The sequence below is a fragment of the Stylophora pistillata genome, chromosome 5, assembly GCF_964205215.1.
Source record: "Stylophora pistillata chromosome 5, jaStyPist1.2, whole genome shotgun sequence".
Taxonomy (NCBI): Eukaryota; Metazoa; Cnidaria; class Anthozoa; order Scleractinia; family Pocilloporidae; genus Stylophora; species Stylophora pistillata.
Window position 1 is genome coordinate 19,603,286 of NC_142523.1, and position 19,408 is coordinate 19,622,693.

The 19,408-nt window shown below is 38.6% G+C and overlaps 2 protein-coding genes across 5 annotated transcripts in view; one reads left to right on the forward strand and one right to left on the reverse strand.

Annotated features, from left to right (window-relative positions):
- Nucleotides 1-984: 984 nt before the first annotated feature.
- On the reverse strand, nucleotides 985-10,347 carry LOC111322441 (G protein-coupled receptor 83). 3 transcript variants are annotated; one of them, XM_022925542.2, is made up of 3 exons: nucleotides 10,329-10,347; nucleotides 7,593-7,657; nucleotides 985-3,820 (listed from the first exon to the last, which is right to left on the reverse strand). In XM_022925542.2, the coding sequence occupies exons 2-3, from the start codon at nucleotides 7,648-7,650 to the stop codon at nucleotides 2,778-2,780; spliced, it is 1,101 nt and encodes a 366-aa protein (XP_022781277.2). In that variant the 5' UTR covers nucleotides 7,651-7,657; nucleotides 10,329-10,347; the 3' UTR covers nucleotides 985-2,777. The 3 variants fall into 3 exon arrangements, with proteins under 3 accessions (XP_022781277.2, XP_022781276.2, XP_022781275.2); XM_022925541.2 differs by lacking the exon at nucleotides 10,329-10,347 and adding an exon at nucleotides 8,104-8,341; XM_022925540.2 differs by lacking the exon at nucleotides 10,329-10,347 and adding an exon at nucleotides 8,104-8,341 and having other exon boundaries at nucleotides 7,593-7,702.
- A 1,245-nt stretch (nucleotides 10,348-11,592) lies between these two features.
- Nucleotides 11,593-19,408, forward strand: part of LOC111322451 (prolactin-releasing peptide receptor) — a 33,510-nt gene continuing 25,694 nt past the window's right edge. The window contains exons 1-2 of one of the 2 annotated variants that reach the window (XM_088761552.1): nucleotides 11,614-11,892; nucleotides 15,999-17,988. In XM_088761552.1, the coding sequence (XP_088617678.1) occupies nucleotides 11,874-11,892; nucleotides 15,999-17,119 (1,140 nt within the window). In that variant the 5' untranslated portion in view covers nucleotides 11,614-11,873 and the 3' untranslated portion in view covers nucleotides 17,120-17,988. Of the gene's footprint in view, nucleotides 11,893-15,998; nucleotides 17,989-19,408 lie in introns of those variants that run through there. The other variant, XM_088761548.1, reaches the window with a different exon arrangement.

Here is a 19,408-nt window from a genome sequence, read left to right on the forward strand (position 1 = left end):
ATCTTTTATTATTACTATTTAAAAAGTATCAATGTGTGTTTACCTACAAAGTAATCCAGGAGTGGAGCGAGAAATTCGCGATCAATAGCTTTACAAGCGGCCCAATTGCAGTTACAAAAAGAAACTCTAATGAATTTTGCAAACGCGAGCTTTCCCTTATCTGTGGATCGGGAGGCCATAATGTAGGACAACACAATGTCTTTCAGACATTTCAACTGATGGAAAATAATAATAGAATTACAATTTATGTACTTCGGCTAAGGTTCCCATGCCCGTGTCGTAGTTAATTCATTGGTTAAGGTTTAGCTAGTGTTACGACAAAGTAAAAGTTGCGTGTCAGATAGTCCTAGGCCTCAATTTTACTTATCGAAAATGATTGTCACCTCATCTCCGAATTGCACGATTATCTAATGTTTCAACAAAGAGAAAAATATATGACCTGTGCATCTCATTGAAAAGAAACCTCTTCCGACCTTACTCTTCTGGGATTACTCGAGGAACTGAGTTCCTGCCTTCAAGCGATGATTTACTGTCATATTGTCTTACATGAGTCAAGTCACACCCAAGGATTGTCATGCTCGGGACTGCCTGGTCGTCAACGCGTACCCATGGTGCTTGCTTCGCTCTGCTGAAACCTTCCCTCACCCCCCACCCTCCCCCCCCCCCACCCTTTCAAAGAAAGAAATAAAAGCAATCGAATTAAAATTTCATTTAAAAAAACAGGGATGAAATAATTTTACATGGCAAAGAAAGGAATAAAAAGTCTTGTATAAGATGCATGGATAATGGAATACACGAAATTTCTACAACCCGCTCAGGAAGACAATCGAATGAAATTTTTAGGGACAAAACAAGGGTGAAATAATTATACATGGCACTCTGAATATGAGAAATATCACATTTCTGATAAAGAACATGCAGCAGTCTTCAACAAACTTTCAACGCAGCAAGAGAAACCAGCGATTTTAAAAACTTATGCCAGGATATGTTTATAAATACTTTTTAATGGTCAATCAGTCATTGTCGACAGGGGAGTTTCCTTCACCCTTGAAGTTGTCACATGTTCGTCCATGTTTGAAAAACGGGAATCTTGACAAGGAGATTTTTAAGAACTGTCGTCCGTTGGCTAATATTCCCTTTCTTAGCAAAGTTATTGAGAAGGTAGCAGCAACACAAACATACAACTATCTTGAATCTTACAACTTGCTACCCACTATGCAGTCTGCGTATAGGAAACACCATTCTACGGAGACAACTTTGCTCCGTTTGGCAAACGACTTTCTGAGAACGACTAACCGCCGACGAGATGTTGTATTAGTCCTTCTTGATCTATGGCGGCTTTTGATACCATTGACCATGTGATTCTGGTGGAAAGAATCGAATCCTACTTTGGTTTCTCACAATCCGGGGGCGCTGTTATAGAAGAGCTCTCGTCGTTCAAGCTGTTAGGCGTCAACTAATCCAATGATCTTTCCTGGGGGACGCATGTTGACTATATGACAAAATTGTTTTAGGCGCCAAATTAAACTATTTCTACATGCGTTAAGGTGATTCCTCAGAAAAAAAAAAGTATCGAGTGATAATTTTTAAAATTCCCTCAAAGGTTCTCTATCAATGCTTTTTTCGAAAATTATTATAAAAATTAAAAGAGGTTACTGTGCTTGTTTAAGAGGTATGACGAGCCAGACTCACCATTCATGCCAGTACTAGCAGTTATTACGCGGGTTATTTCATCGTTTTACGGTACATCGTGTGGTAGCTGGAAGCTAGGGCTTTTGAAGAAACAATTAGAAAAATATTGATAGGTACAAGTTATTGAGCATATGGAACAATTACAGATATATAATTTTTTGAAAAAATTACGAAATTTAAACGACATCGACTCAAAGCGTTCCTTGGCTAGTTGCTTTGAAGGTTCCAGGTTGCATCAGTGGGTAAAAAGCTTCGTTAACGCTTTTAGGTATATATATATATCCTTTTTTTTCTTGCGATGATTTTTTTAATTTCTTCAATTTAAAAGAATGATAATAATAATAATAATAATAATAATAATAATAATTTATATAGCGCAAATTCAATACAATGTTCAAATTCGCTTCAAAGGGGAGAATTTACACACCAAACCTATGCAATAAAATATATGGGTCACGTTGCTCGTTTAAGAGCTAAGGACTATCGCACCTCTTTACCTGGTCCACTGATTGAGGAACAATACCGTGTGGCTCGAAATGCGCGCGCACTTATTTGCGTGATCACGTAATTTATTATAGGCAGTACAGGATGTGCAGTGCAATACTGAGGACTGAGTCAACCTTAACAGGTAAAAAAAGTCACCATACCTGAAAAAAAGAAAAAACACTGGAAAAAATTGGACTCAACAGGGCCCCCTTCTAATTTACAATCTTAGCTTACACCTTTGAGTGACGAATGGTGGAGAGATCGTTGCAACTTAAACTAAGTCACTTGATTCTTTTATAAGAGACGCCAGATAATTTTGCAACTGTTTTCATGTAAGGACGATCGATACAGAAACATTGGCCGATCCTCTCCGTCTCTCAGGTACTAATTAACTCTCTTTTCGTGGACGAAGATTGAGAATTTGGTCAAAGGACAATCACAACAATTTGCCATCGATTGCACTCGAACGATTCTGGCACCATCGCATGCTGCTCTCTTACTGATTGCTGTAAATCACGCTTTCTATAGCAGCACATTTGATGGCAGATTTTACTTAAAGAAGTCTGAAAAGCTCTAGCTTTGATTAAGTGCATATTATTTCACATGTATGTTTCAGCTTTAGATTTTTCTTGCTTTGATCGTCTTGTCTTAAATGAATTGCCGCCTTTGATTGAAGTGTACTTTGTGATGGACTGGCTTCTGTTTGAGCCGGCTCGCATTCTTGGACCCCTTCCGTGTAGCGTAGCACTTAGGGCGATGCGGAATTTTTCGTTCAACATCATGTAGAGCCATGGGTTTACCGCGCTGTTTGCGTGACCCAATGCTAAACAAAGGGTCATTATGTAATGAGGAAGTTTCTTATGGACGTCAAGACGATATGCAAGAAGCATGTGATAAAAATGAGCTGGGAACCAACAAAGAGCAAACACAGCGGTGATTATGACAAGCATACGCACAACTCTTCGCTTCGTAATCTCGTTACGTTTCTCAGTTTCCGACGACGCTTCACCCGGCATGCTTCGGCGCCAGAGCGTGCAGCAGATCAGAGTATAGAGGATGGTTATAATGATAAGCGGAACGAGGTACATCAGTATAAACAGGTACGTGTAGAACCCTGTCAAGCCAAATTTGCCAAGCTCATCAAACTTTGGGCCACAAAGCAAACTGCCATCATAATCAACGAGCCGCCAAACAATAGCAACTGGAATGGAAAAAATCATTGCATTCAACCAGATAAACACACTAAGGACTCTAGCCTTTCGAAACGTCTCAAAGCGGCGAAGAGGATGGGCCACTGCAAAGTAACGATCCACTGACATCATCAACAAACTTAATATGGACGCTTCGAGTGTGACGTGGAACGTGAAGAACACAAGCGAACACGTGACATGCCCAAAAATTCCCGTTGCCCATACCCCACCGGTGTACAACGTGTACAGGCTGACTGGCATAGTAATCAGAGCCACTAGAAGGTCAGCGACGGCCATGTTGACAAACAGGAAACCAGTCAGCGACCTTGTTTCTGGTCTTCTTTTGATGATGAAGATCAGAAGAAGATTTCCGACCAGTGCCACAAATATGATTATCGAATACAATATTGTATAGATCGTTTTATGTATAGGGCTGGGTCCATTCAGCTGCCCTATATAAAACAAAAAGAAGTGTTTAGATCGTCCTTTATTGGCTTGTATTGTTTTATTTTTGTTTTTTGTTCGTGTTGTTTGTTTGTTTTTTTACTTGTTATTGCATGATGACATAATCCGTTTTATGTTTCTCCCATTTTTTATTTTGTTAGTTTTTGCTATCATTAAACGACCCGTGCGGCCCCGCTTGGGAAAATCACAGTTCAGTCCGTAAGTCATGACCTCGAGTCAAATATTTTCCCGTCCGGCCCTCCCACTCCATCAAAAATACAGAGTATTCTTTTTTATGTCAGGATAATACGAGAAGTCAATGAGGGAATAAAGTAAGTGAGTACATGAAAAAGAAAATGACTCATTCAATTACTTAGGCCATGTCCACATGTATCGGGAAATTTTTTTCGCAAATATTTTTTTGCGGAAATGAAAATTTTCGCGTCCATACGCAGCGTATTGGAATCGTTTTCAGCCGTCCAAACGTATCCGATTGTATCCGGAAATTTTCTGATTTGCTCTAGTGCCCTGTTCTTTTGCCGGAGAGAATCCGGAGATGAGCATGCGTATAATTACGATTTTGGCGCCATTTCTTTCGCGCCATAGCTGTTTCGGAGACTTTGTTATTTGTGCGTGTCAGATATCAGATGAAGAGTGTGAACATTATGTCAAGAGCTTAGAAGCACCGCCTGTAGTGACTTAAGACATTGATCGGTTTACATTATCAACGCAACCTTGAATGACCTTTTCAAATCAGTAGTTAGCAACCAATCACAATGTAGAGAATACCTTATAAGAGGGTGATTTCTTACAAATTTTCCATAGTAGCTTTTAACACACTCGTTGTAAGAAAGCGAATACGAGAGCGGAATAAAACAGTTTGATTGAGTTTAGTTCGCTAGAAGTCTATCCCTCGTAAACGGGGCAAAGTTTACGAAAGCTGCTGCGAGGTGTGATCAGTCGAAGCTTGTAGTTTATCACTCGAAAAAATGTCTAAATCTACTGAAAAAGTCAAGGAAAAGTATGCTGATATTCCTAATGCTTTATATTTAGGGTAAACTAGGAACACTCAAAACTGTGGTCTTGTTTAATGAATCACAGATATTGAGTGTGTTGAAAGAAAAATTGATGTAAAAAAGTTTTTCAAATTATATTTAGTTATATTTCCTTGGGAATTTGACAAGCACAATTCCTCAGATATTTCTGAAATTTTGGCAAGCATTTATCATAAATCTAGTTGGAAGAAGAACCTACATAGAATAAATACTTGCTAAAAGCAAGGATTTGAGATATTTATTCAATAGTGGAAATACCCTTAAAATGAGAGTTGAAAGTCATAATTCTTAAAACAAGGAATGTAAATCTTATTTTTAATGGTGGTATTCTTAAACTGAGGAACTTTCATTGGAGAGTACAAAATTCTTAAAAGCAGAAATCTTGAACCTTACTTTTCAAGGAATTGACTCTCAAATTAAGGAAGAAATCCTTGTTTTGAGTAACCACTGACTTACAATAAGAGTTCCGAAAAACATAAAATTTAGGATAGTGTGAACATCCTTGTACTTGTTTTCATCCTCGTGCTAATATAAACTCAGAAGTGCGAAACAGGCTTCAAGCGCGTTATTCAGTTGCAACACAAGTATGGGCATAAACATAACAAGCTAATGCGCAGGTGGGCACAGCTGCAACATAAACATGAGCACAAGCGCTCAGTCGATGTTATGTTAAATAAGGACATGGTTGGTATAAGCAGTATAGTGCTTGCTGATTGCCTGAAAGTCTTTCGCTTATGTTAATCCTTACGCTTATGCCAACCAAGTCTTAACTAGAGAGTATAAGCATAAAAAGAAGGCAACGTTTTATAATCTTATGCATATATGCTTATCCTTATGTCCGTGCGTTCCATCCAGCGCATAAGCTTTCACATGCATATCCCTATGCTTGCATCGCAAGTAAATACTGAGCTCAATATTGGAACAATAGTTTTATGATAAACAAAACAGCACCCTTTTAAACTTTCATTCCACAAACCTTTACAGTAAAATCTGGAACAGTGATTGTCTTGCACTAAATCCTAATCAGCCCATATTTTCTGTCTTTGAGGCCTAATTTAGTTTCACATCATATTCCTCGTAATGCTCATTTCCCAGTCTAACGATTCATACCCTAGTATGGAAATCAAACACCCATTCCTATTGACGGCACAAATTACATTGGCTCACAATGTAATTTGTGCCGTCAATTTGATTCACGAGTTGGCTCACAGAGCCTTTGATCTCTTAACTCATATGGTAATTAGCGTTCTCTATCTGGTGATTTGCAGATTTAGACATAAAAACTAGAAAATTTGAACCAAAAAGGATTTAACGGAGTGCAGGAAGCATCTCCCGACAAATGAGTTCAGCGCGTGATTTTCGGAAATACTTTCCAACCAATCCACTGACAATAATTCTTTTAGTTTGCTATCCCTCTTTAAATCGGTTTTAATCATATCTATTTCGATATTCTTTCAGTTGTCTTTTGTGAGATGCCTATAATATGAGAGAGGCCATTGAAGCACACGACCATGGCATTAGTAGTATTGAAGAAAGCTCTTTTGATAATCATTGAATTAATGAGACATTATCGATGCAACAAATGGCATTGATTGAATCGAGAGCTCATGCAAAATGCTAAGGCTAAGGACGCACAACTGCATTTGAAAGCCCCGTAACCGTCAGAAGAAGGCGGTAACACAAAGACTTTTAACGCATACTAAATAAAATGTTTCGGGTGAAAGTCATTAACGCGCAGTTGTCAAATGTTGACGGAATCAACTTGAGAATTTTAGATAAGCAGGTTATCGCGTGGCGCCTTTTGATCGACAAACATATGGTGTTGAATGCAATTTAATTTGGCCTAGATCCAATTAGGTTATTTACACTGAAAGGTTTTCAAGTTGGAAGTTAATTTGCTAACTAACTTCGCGCTGAACGCAAAGATGAACAGATTAAATAAGCGTCAAAGCGGATGATGAACTTTCTCTGAATTTTAATGGTCGACAGCACAGAAAAACAATGTTTCAACGTCCTAGGCAGGCCGTGCCTTCCTTTCATTTAACGCTGAGACAACTACAGCTAAATGACAGCATTCTATGACTGCATACCGTGGTGAGCTCGGTATGGGACGAGCTTCCATCTCAAAGCTCCCCAATTTTACGTTGATAAATAGCACCATAATTAGTTCAATTTTCAACAGCTCATTTCGCTTTCTTCCCATTCGAACCATTTCGCTCCGACGAAGGGCTAACGCTCGAAACGTCAGCTTTTGTAATCGTTACGGTGGCCAATTTACCATTTCAACTTTGTTGATATATCCAAATTATTTCGTTACTCCCACCGACGCAGCCCCAAAAAGTGTCTTTCGAAACTATCAGCCTTTATTCATTTCATAGATCGACAACCGTTGAATTACTCGTTGTTCAGTTAACATAAATCTCGAGTGACCCTCTTCTATCTAGTACAAACTATATAATAAATTGAGTATTTGACGAAAACATGTTTCAAAATTTAGTTAAACAAGTTTAAGACAGACAAAATGCACCTATAAAAACCTTCTGTCACGACTACAAGAGTCGAATTAAATAGAAACATTTGCTATATCAGCCTTGGAAAAATAATAAAAACGAGCAGACGATGGCTGAATAGGGAAACAAAACTATGGACATGACAGCCTAAGTTATTCATTGTTTTCTTTAAAGGCTCTTTATCCCTCACGCAAAATGTCCTTGATTTGACTCACCGTCAGAGGAGTTCACTGTACCAGGAGAAGTCACTGTATCGTTTTCATGAGTCTCCATATTCTCCCTTGAATCAGAAACAAGACATTAAAATGCGCTCCCACACCTAGAACTGACAAATAAGTCGAATCGAATTTAGCACTTTTAATCTTGGTCATCTGGAACACGATAGCGCTAAGGCGTTGCTTACGTGTTTGCCAAGTTAATCTAATTAGCGAACCTGTCACTCAAATAAATACGTCTAGAGATTAGGATGATAAAGATCTACCACAAAAGTTTGCCCTAGAAAGATATTCGCGCTGTATATGTTGCTCGAAATATAAACCCACAAAACTGTGAATTTTGAAGCGTATAGCTCAATTCGTAAATGATGCTGTAAGCTGAAAGAGTGTGCCCAAATTTCACACTTCGTATTAACGACGGCGGAATTATCCGTAAAGTAGGCTCAATTTTAAACTGCCTATTGCGAGTACTTACAAGGTTGCTTTCGGTGCAGAACAAAACTTTTCTTACCTCGGCTGTTAAGTGCTTGTCGTTTTTTTTCGGACGAACATGATGAAATGTTGGCATGTTATGGGGTCTTTCATGATCTATTTACCATAGTTATCACCGTGTTCAGAAAAAGTCGTAAGAACAGACCTATTATATTCTTGTTCAAAGAAAACAACGGGGTCTTTTTAGACATTTGCCAAACCACCAGTGGTTTAAAACAGTTCTGACACGATGTTTGCTTTTCACAAATATCCAAGTCAGATTATATTTTGTTATGTTAATGACCAGCTGTGGCTCATTAATATCCTATTTGGGCATCAATAACAATGCATGACGCCGTAATTTGCAATATTGGACTAGCTCTGAGAAACACGGCATCTCTGATAACAAACATTGCTTCTTTGATGGATTGTAATTTTAAGCTGTTATATTGTTTGCTATAGAATCGAATTAAAAAACTCGAGAGCATAGAGAGTAAATTTCAAATATTCCTTATCAATGCTTCCCTTTCAGCAAGAAGAGAAGACGTCACAATCTGATTACAAGAGCTATAATGTTCTTAAAGTCTAAGATCAGTTTAATTCTACTGAGGCAGTATTACTATTTCTTTTTGCAAATCTTCCTTATTCCGTCAAATTTCTATGTAAATTATTAGTGGATTAACAAGTGTTCAGCTTCCAATGAATTTTGCTGTAAAAGCCACTAGAATATCTTTAAAAAATAATCAATTGATTTTTTTTTGGTTAAGGACACATTTCGCCCTAATAAATCCAATGGCTCATTAATCGGCCAACTGCAATAAGCCTTGAGACTGATTATTTTTAAGATGATTAAGGAACGGAAAGTACTTGGCTCATGATTGAGTTGAGGCCCATCTTTCCTGAAATTAACCATCATTAAAAATATTTGCAGTTAGTAAGCATGACACGCACCTTTTCCTCTTTCCTCCTTTTTTCTTCTTTTATTTCCACTTTCAAGATAAAAACTTAACTTTTCACAACCTAATCGGAGGGGAAAAAATGGACTTAATCTTATTTACTTGTTAAATATTGAAAGTCTTGTGAAAAAATGACAACTTTCCTTTTACAGTTATTGGTTATGCTCTCTACAAAGAATTAGTGACTGAGTAAATGAAGTTAGTTGTTAAGCAAGTGAATTAATAAACCACTAGTTTTACTTACACAGGAAAGTGTAGAAGATAAGGTTGCAGCAAATTCTTGACTCTTATCATGTTAGAAAGGCACCGCATTATTCTTGCCGGAAGAACAGTATAAATCACACTCGATTCGTTGGTAAGAATGAGCGTAAATGTGGTATGTAATACAAACATGCTGTAAATAGTATGTAACCATAAAATTTACGTGATAAGGTCGATAAAGGTGAAAATTGATTTTAAAAACTCAGGTAAATCCTGCGGATTTTTTAATTTTCACTTCGTGTAGCTCCGAAAGCTTTCAAAAGGCCCTAAGTAAACAATGAATACCTGAACTCTTTCGCGTTCAATTTTTATTTAAAAATGCAGTGACAAATTGATCAGCCCCCAATTTAACCCACGAAAAAAAGAACGCAGTAAAGAAAAACACACATCTTCATATAATCTATTCAGACTTGCTATTCTAATTAATGTATTGACGACAATCAACAATACTGCCGAACAAAGGTATGATGTCAACAATCTTTAAACCACCTCGAAGTGGTTCAGTGCACTTTTAACCCAAATTATGATGGACGTCGAGGTAATGGTTTCCATAAAAGTTACCAAAATAAAACGGCTCAGAAGACTCGGAAGAGAAATTTCTGAAGAGCAATAAAAATGCCAGCAACCTAGAGTCAACGTGAATGACACTGAAAACTAAGGAAAACTGACATACGAATCATTACTGTACATAACATCGAAGTCTTGGGATGGATACAGGTAATTCGGTCGAGCACAAGATATCAATTCATAATGGCTTCCTAGAAGCGAACGATCACAATATAGTTTTGAGGGGTTCAAACGCAGTGGGTCTTGTATCGAATACCAGTATGTTTAAAATCAAGAACTGAAATTATCACTTCGAGTCTCAGTTTAAACAACACCCGTTCTAGTAAAAAAATGTTCATTCATCAAGGCTCTCTGTGCGTCACGCATAATTCGGCTCTAAAACCCTTATGATTGTCTTCGTATCTAATCAGTTGATCGCTGCATGCATTAACAAAAAAGGAAAGAAAAAGAAAATAACATTGGCCTCTTATTCTCGACTCACCTAAAACTCGGAGGATAAACTCGCCTTGCCACCGAAAGTAAGAGACAAACAAATGACCTCAAGGAATAACTTCTGTCCTCAGAATCTGTAGTTTTTTTACCTTGTCACGATGTGTGTTGTACTTCTGGTGTCTCCGTAAACAAAAAACAAGCATAGTTAAACCATTTCATCAGGGACGAACGCTTTTGAAAGAAGTTCTACGAGGTCAGGGACCTAACAAGAAATCGTGTAAAAGTGATGGCTGATTCAACTTATGAAATGGAAAACAAAATTTGATATATCCACGTCATTTATTCATATTCAGTAAATAAAAGCAATGACTCAAACATTTCAGTTTCTAATTCATTTTAAAAAATGATCTACTGGAGGTTGCAAGCCCATGAATAAGTGCACTATCATATATGCCTAAAGGAATTATAGCCTAAGAGATCTCCTTTTCCCCATATACAAGTAATTTTCCGGAGTTTCGTTGGCAGCAAGTTGAACATTGCAGGTTGTTTTCTTATGAATTGTTTACTGAAACCGAAACCTTAATTCTTACGCTGCAATCTTACTGTATTCACAACGCTCAAATTAAAAAATATAAAGATTGAAAATTTCAATTCTCTTAGAAATGATTAGACGCATTAGAAGCTGTCGGGTTGGTGGGCATCCTTGTTTAGCGATCCGCTTAATTTAAGGTATTGAAATTTTATTTCTTATCTTCTTTAGCCAACTTAAATTCAAAAAGTTGCTATTTTTGAGCCTTGTTTAAACATCCTCACTGGCAGGAAAAGATGTCAAGGATATTTCATATTAATTTTTTTTAATCATATCCTGTACCGAGTATTTTGACGGATGGTGACGGGAAAATATATCAGGTCATTTCTCTGTCATTTTTTCCTTAAAAGAAACATATGATGTTCAGTGGGAGTTTGGCCACTAATGGGTAATTTGCGATTTTGGCCCACCAAAGGCCGATTTGGGATTCTGGCCACTTGCAGCCGATTTGTGATTTAGCACCTGGTAATGATTTGTTCCAGAAAGAAAAATGAATAAAGGGGTAAGTTGGGGGAAGTAACAGGATAATTTGGTTTTGTCAACTGTAAACTGGCTACCGTAAAGATTTTCAAAGCTAGCTGACGTTTCGAGCATTAGCCCTACGTCAGAGTGAATGGAGGAATAACGGACTGTGTGCGTGTTTATATGCAGAAAATGGAGCTATGCTATTAATGTTTCCCGTATTTTCAACTCCAATCGCAAAAAATACGACTAAGAAACCTCGTCACAATGAAATTGAGCCCGAACTAAACTGTTGATGATCCAAATTCCCGAGTCCTTGTTCCAGCTTCCCTACTGTATAGACCCCATATCAGCATGATCTTGCATAGCCCGAAGCTCTGCATGTCATCCATTCTTAGCATATGTTAAACAATAACGTCACGATTTACACCCATATTCACCTCGCCTGGGTTGCTTCAGCACGCAAGCTGTTAAGTGTAAATTTCAGTTCGCGTATATCCATCGCAAGAGTACTTAAAGTAAAATAAACCTTTCAAGGGAATTATGAACAACACAACTTACGGTAAGTCGAAGCTTAAACTACGCCTAAGAAACATAATCACATCACGTGACATTTCCATTGAGTCGCAAAATCTTGAAACAACGCTCAATATCGTTCTCTTTTATTCGGCAATTGCGCAGTTGAAATGATATCCCACCCTGTGAAAGGGCAACCGTGAGCAATGGACCTTTAGTTTAAATGTACGTAAGCAAAACAAGATATAACATGAACAACTATCAAACAGATCTCAGCCAAAAATCTTCGAGCGATTCGCTTGACTGTCTATTCTAATGAGCTGTATTGTAGTAAGATAAGAGCAGGACCTGGTTGTTCAAAGAGCGGTTTACGCTATACAACAGATAAATCGCTTCCCGGCGGATAAGGGTTACCAAAGCGTACTGCGCTATTAACCGGATAGAGATTTATTTATTTATTTATTTATTTAGTGGATAGCGTTATTCACCCTTCGAACAACCAGGGCCAGCTGTTGGAGTTTAATTTACGCGCTGGTCGCCTTTTAAACTGAGTTTCCTCTTCAATCATTTACCACAATAATTGTTTCATTAAACAAGCGTTATTTTGTGAAGAGACACGGTCAGAATCTTAAATTTTCTCTATTCAACTCCGAAGCTTTTTTCCTTTTTTTGAAATTTTTTGAAATTTTTTATCATATATTCCTCTTCGGTGAGTGTGTGTGTATGTGACTGAATGATTATTAATGTTGAAGTGAACAATAAAATAAAAAGAAAAAGATCCAAATTAACCAACAACCAAAACAAAACAAACCAAACAGACAAAAACAGACCCGGCCCTTGCAGAAAAATAAGATGCTTCCTGTGACTGGAGGTTCTGAGCAGTTCAAATAATGCAAAGAAAGATTGAACGACAATTTGGTAGACCTCATACATTGCTCTCACAGTTCGTCACTAAACAATGGAGTAGCAGACCGCGGAACCTCTGGAACGGTCAGAAACTCCGGAATAGCAATTTGCATGTACGTCTTAAACTATTCAACTGTAACTGTTCAACAGATTTAGCTTTGTGAACGCTTGGGTCTCCTTGCAGACTTCAGCAATTGTCATTAAAACGGTTGAGTGCGTAAAGTAAACCCTAAGGTGCGAGAGTTAAGAATAGCAGTGACAATTCATGTGTAGTGATTTTTTTTTTTTTACTTGCTTTGTTTCATGTCGAACAGGTGCTTTAGAAATCTTTTAAAGAGCCACTGACCGTAAATATCGAGAATATGCCGACGGTTATAAAATTTCGTAATTCGTTTTAATCTTTCTAAGGGACCCTTTTAATGAACCTTTTTCGAAAATTATATCAAAAAGTTCTATCGCCCTTTTTTTCTCCAAAAAATCGAAAAGTTCAAAATACGCCGTTGTCCCCCCCGTAAAGAAATGAAAAATTATGCAATTTTGGCAACTTCGTACGCTACAATGCGATGCAATCCCGCTTTTAAATTTTGTGTGCTAGCAGATGGTCCTCTTATCTCTTAGAAAATGTTGATTTCTTGTTATGTTGTTACGTTTAAGTCTGAATAGTCACCCGTTGAAATAAAGTATTTCGCGTCTCTTTCGCGGATCGGAGGTAAAATAAAGGTCAACTTCAGTGGCCTATGAACAGGTCCGCCATAAATACTTACAAATCATAATGTACATCGTCTTAAAGCTTTATTGTTGTATCAATCCTCTATCTTGGCCCGCCATAAGCAGCAGGTTTAGGTTTAAAAGAGTTTGGGCTGTTTTGTCAAAACTGGACTGAACAGCTGTCACAACCCATTTAAAGGCCTTCAAAAAGGTCTTGTATGATATATTTACAAACCAAAATAGATGTCATTTTGAAGTTTTATCCATGTACCTTAATTCCTCTAAGTTTCTTTCTTGGCCCGCCATAGGCGGCGCGTCCAGCTTTTAATGAGTTCGGGCTAAAAAATGACAAAAAATTTAACGCGATCCGTTGAACGGCTGTCACGCAAGAGGTCAAGGCCAATGTTTTAGCTTGGCCAGGAATGTGCCAAATACATTCAACCGCCGCCCAGTTAGCCCAATGGATAGTGCGCTGGACTGTTGAGCGGGAGGTTGAGGGTTCGAGCCCCGGCCGGACCAACACTCAAGGTCTTAAAATAATTGAGAAGAATTTGCTACCCTTCTATAACATCAGAAATGGTTAGATATTCTAGTCTTCTCGGATAGGGACGAATAAATGGAGGTCCAGTCTCCTGCGGGGTTGGGGTAGAATACGTTAATTTCCCACACACGAAATTACTGTGTGATGGATGTCCTCCCCTGGGGTGGGATGGGTGAGACGGTGAGATCGATGGACTGAAGTGGCTGCCAGAGGCGCCTTATATGTTGACGTCTGATCTTAGCCTTTCAAACTGTACCCGTAATTCAGCCTTAGGCTGAAAGTGGTCAGAAATACATATATCTTATTAACCAAGCGCGAGGGCCGTACTGGGAGAATATCGGCCCGAGGTCTTGACAGTACGGACCTCGCTGCGCTCGGTCCGTACAAAAACGACCGAGGGCCGATATTCTTCCAGTACGGTCCCGGGCAAGCTTGGTTAATAGGAGATTTATTATACGACTGAAGTTCAAATGGACACAAGTGCGGTATCACTCGGGACCTTTCGGGACAGTGCCCGGTCCAATACTGAGAGAATATTGACCGGCAATAGAGCATTTTGATTGGTTGATTTTAGTTATTGGCCCTCTGACTGCCCGAGTCGTTTAATAATATATCACTATTACATGACCTGTCATGTCATAGAAGACCTTTTTGGAGGCCTTTAATGAGTCGTGACAGCCGTTCAGGGGTTCGCATTGCATTTTTGACAAAATAGCCAAAACTCTTTTAAACCTGCTGGACGTGCTGTTTATGGCGGGCCAAGATAGAGAACTTGAGGAATTAAGAGAACACGATAAAGCTTTAAAGTGATGTACATTATGATTTGTAAGTATTTATGGCAGACCTGTTCATGGGCCACTGAAGTTGACCTTTATTTCACCTCCGCATGAGAGACGCGAAGTACTTTATTTCAACGGGTCACTATTCAGACTTAAACGTAACAACATAACAAGAAATTAGCAGTAGTTTCTAAGAGATAAAAGGACTATCTTCTGGCACATAAAAATTAAAAGCGGGATTGCATCGCAACACGGTAGCGCACGAAGTTGCCAAAGTGGCATAATTTTTCATTTCCTTACTTTCATTTCCTTATCTTTTACACATTTTCAGTTTGATAGGCCGGGTTTTTCGTCTTGTGATTAGGCAAGATTGAATTTTTGAGCTTTTGCTAGAGACAATATAAAAATTGGTGGCCGAGAATGCTGTGATGTAGGTTAAAGAGAGTGACTTATCCACTGCGATTTCGCAATCTGAACAGTCTTTCAGTCTTATAGATGTTTATGAGCCCTCGTAGGACAACTACAGGGTTTTTATGGCAAAACTCGACGACGTATGTTTTTGTAAGCTTCTTGCCGCCATATTTGTGCTCCTCAGAGGGACACAAACGTGGCTTCTCCATACAAAGCCTTATGAATTTGAGTAAAAAATTTCTTTCTGCCCATCAAAGAGAATACACAGCAAAAAGAAAATGGCTCTGACTTTGAAGTTCATTCTGAGCAGTGCAATGCATGGGTCGCTCGCTTTTACTTCATACGCGCACTGTTACAAGTTTATTCCGAGTTCTTCCAAAGGGTTCTGTTATAACCCTTTTGGAACAATGCCTGTATTCTACAAAATAGAAATATTGCTTCATTCAGAAACTGTACAACTTTGTCCATGTAATATGGAATGGTATGAGGGGTGATACCATCCTCTAAGGAAGCTGTATTGCTGGAGCCACCAACAACACACCTTCCGGGCTTAGTTTGTTAGTTGTTCGCTAACTTGCAGTGCCTCCTTTCTCACTAAATGGGGGATGACGTCACCGACCAACCTGCCCCAATCTCCCTATTTTTCAGTTGTGAACATAAAAAAAAAATAACTAAACAGATGCAACATTGATTTTCGACTTTGTTAGCACGAGAATAAGAAGTTTCATTTTATGGAAAAAAATTTTAGGGGCTAGAGGGACTTAAACTTTCTAGTCTAAACTTCTAATGATTCGTATTTCTTCGCAGGAGAGTCTGAGGGAAACATTTCATCGTCTCTCGACACTCTAAGTCAAGTCTGTTTTGTTTTGCTGTATTCCATAACAATACTCGTCTCTCTGAGTGGAAATATCCTCCTGATATTCATCGTCAAGTGGAGACCACAAGCAAGGTCCCTCACTGGAGTTTTGTTCGTCAACATGGCCGTCGCGGATATTTTCGTCACCTTAGCTGTGATGCCCGAGTCCATGTCATTTGTCTTTACTCTGGGTAAATGGTTCCCTGGAGACCTAGGCCTTGTCACATGTGCAGGTGTGAGGTACTTAAACTTCATCTCACTGGCGGCGTCCATCGGTAGTCTATTGCTAATGTCAGTGGATCGCTACTTGGGAGTTACTTTCCCTCTCCACCGTTTCCCAAAATTTCGTCGAGGGCGAATCCTTTCCCTGGGAATTTGGTTGAGTGCAACGATAACCTCGATCCCCGTTGCGGTGACATGGAAAAATTTTAAATATTTTCCAAACGACACCACTTACGTTTGTGCGCCCTTATTCCAGTCCCCCGGGAAAAACTATAAGAGGATCTCTTTTTACTTGTATTTTTTCCTTGTTATGTACTTGATTCCACTGTTTGTGATATCTACACTATATTTCTCGGTTTGTCGCCAGCTGCGCAAAAGGAATATTCCAGGAGTCGTTGTTTCAGAAACGAAACACCGAAACGAGGCGACCAAACGAAAGGTCGTGCGCAGGCTTATGATAATCACCGCTGTATTCGCTATCTGTTGGCTCCCATCACAAGTCTACATTGTCATACTTGGCTTATTTCCTCGTGTTCATGATTTTCAACTTCCAGGTTATGTGCAGTATTTGTTTTTTTGGTTGGGGCACGCTAACAGTGCCATAAATCCATGGTTGTGCTTGACCTTAAACGGAACATTGCGTAAGGCCCTTTGTGAAGTTGTGAAGAGAGATAGACATTCAAACTCTCGTTACTCGAAATCTACAAGATCTCAGACATCAACAAAATATACTTCAGTCAAGAATGCGCACATCAACGAACCACCGCCAAATGTGCAAATGGAGCGCAAGAAAATACACTGTGCGCTCAATGAAGGAAAAGAACAGATTTGGCATGAAACAAACGTGTGAAAAAATAATGAAAAGTCAGTGACCTTAAATATCGAGAATCTTGAAATTGATTTTTTTAAAATAGATAAAAAGAACATCTGCTGGCACACAAAATTTTAAAACATTATTGCATCGCAGTTGTACAATTTTTCATCGTTTTACAGGGGGGACAACGGTCATCTAGGCGTATTTCAAACTTTTCGGAGAAAGCAAAGCACAATAAAACATTGTGATGCAATTTTTAAAGTAACGTTCATCAAAAGGTTCCTTTAGGATATTTATGGATATTTTATAGTGAGTGGCTCTTAATAAACTATTGATAAACATTGGCCAAATGGGGGCCTATTCCAATGCCCCCTCCTTTTCCCTAGGGCTTTCCTCGCAGGCTAAAAATATGTCTCTCGACCTTATCGAGACAACAGAATTTCCGGTCGTGAGAGGAAATACAGTTGAACCCCGATAATTAACTGGAACCCTCGGTAACTCGAATTTCCGGTTACCTCCAAGCATGCAAAACTGATTTCACATGGATTTTCCCCATATATTTACTGTCATTTTAACCCCGATAACTTGAAACCCCGATAACTCAAAACCTGCTAACTCGAAGCGATTTTTACTTCCCTTCGATATCACAAGTTTGTATGTCCGTAAACAAACAGTTTTGACAGTTGTTCTCGTCGAAAAATCTCGCGTAATCTGAAATGGATCTGTTGTTGGAATAGATTTTTCAACAAATGTTAAAATGAGATTTAGCGCTAAACGTTCTGAAGAACAGCTACTTTATATATTTGCTTTTGTTTTTAATTTGTTTTGTTTTGTTTTGTCGTTTAATGCTCTTACATTGCTAGAAATTTTACAATAAAAGATGTAAAAGCATAAAATCTCTTTAATTGAGCGTTCATAGTCTTTCTGTCCAAAACCCCTATAACTCGAAGTAAATTCAATTCCCCTTGGTAATTACCGGGGTTTAACTGTAGTCGACAGCGATCCTTTGAACAGTCTGACCAATAAGAAGCCCACTTTGACTGTGGCAGTGGTCGACTGCCAGCATTCACAGCCTCAAAGGCCCGTCAACGTTCTGCGCGCGATCCAGATAGCGTGACGGGACGTGACGTGTGGCGTGATTTGTGACAAAATCGCATGACTGACTGTTTAACCAAACCAGTTTTTCGCTGGGCCTGAAACGTGGGAGGCAGTGCAACATTCCTTAAAATTTTTGTTCTGGTGTGGTAGTGTAGATTTTTTAGATTGAAAAGTGTTTGGTTTGAAATATATTGATCTCCAATTAACAAATGCTAATACCACAGCGTATACTACTGTGTTCCGTATGCAAGCGCGAGAGAAGCGAAAGAAGCGTAATAGTCGTTCGAGGTAATAGCTGTAGTATTTACCGTGTTATACTTGATAACATCGATATACTGCAACGAAAAAGCTTCCATTTAATTGAACCAAAAATGAACGCATGTTTTTGTAGTCTTACATGACCAGACAAAAGAAGCGCGCGAAAACAACTCATTGCATTTGCTGACCTCGGCAAACCCATGGGCTAGTGGACAGTTCATCAACCAACTAGAGGGCGCGCTTTACGTTGTTTATGTGTTAAGGTCATATTTGTCAACAAAAAGGTTAGTTTTTTAATGTTTAAAAAAGGTTTAGTGAATTAGAAAACACTTGTCAATTTGCGCTTGTTGTGAATCGAAGTTTTCTGTATTATTTTAAACATCGTACGTCTTTCTGTACCAAAGGGAAGAGATTACCAAATGAATAAGGTAGAAGAAGATTTTGAAGCTTCATGTCCTTGCTTTTGTTTCATCGTGCCACCATGTTTTCGAGCTGTCAAATTGTTTTATTCAGTTTTATCGCTTGGGTCAAATATGTGAGAACGAACAAATTGGACTGAATACGAGGTAATTTCAGACGATCCGTAGTGAAATACGCGAGAATTCCTTTTGTTTTGGCAATGTGCACTGTAACAAACGTAAAATCGAGGCTTCTCTCTTCTAATTATCCTTAATCAGTTCTCTTCGCCAGTTCGTCAATTTTGTTTATTTAGCAATTACGTCATAAGCTTTAACACGTGGACTTATATAGATGATGTTAGCGGCCTTCTTTCAGTGGTTCTAGTTCAGGTTTACAGAGCCTGCATAAGTGTTTTTGGTAAAGTTTAAGTCATCCTTGACTCTTAAAGTGTATACGACACGAAATTGTTTTTTTCGTTGATAGCTAGTTCCATGTGTATAATAATCGGTTTGAGATTTTAAAATGAATGAAACAAATTTTATGGTCAATTTTTAGCCCCCGAAACACGCT

Excerpts from the sequence above, each read along its gene's own strand:
- LOC111322441 (XM_022925542.2), bottom strand. The coding sequence starts at position 7,650 with ATGGAGACTCATGAAAACGATACAGTGACTTCTCCTGGTACAGTGAAC. Across the intron at positions 3,821-7,592 it reads TACAGTGAACTCCTCTGACG|GGCAGCTGAATGGACCCAGC; the intron begins GTGAGTCAAATC and ends TGTTTTATATAG.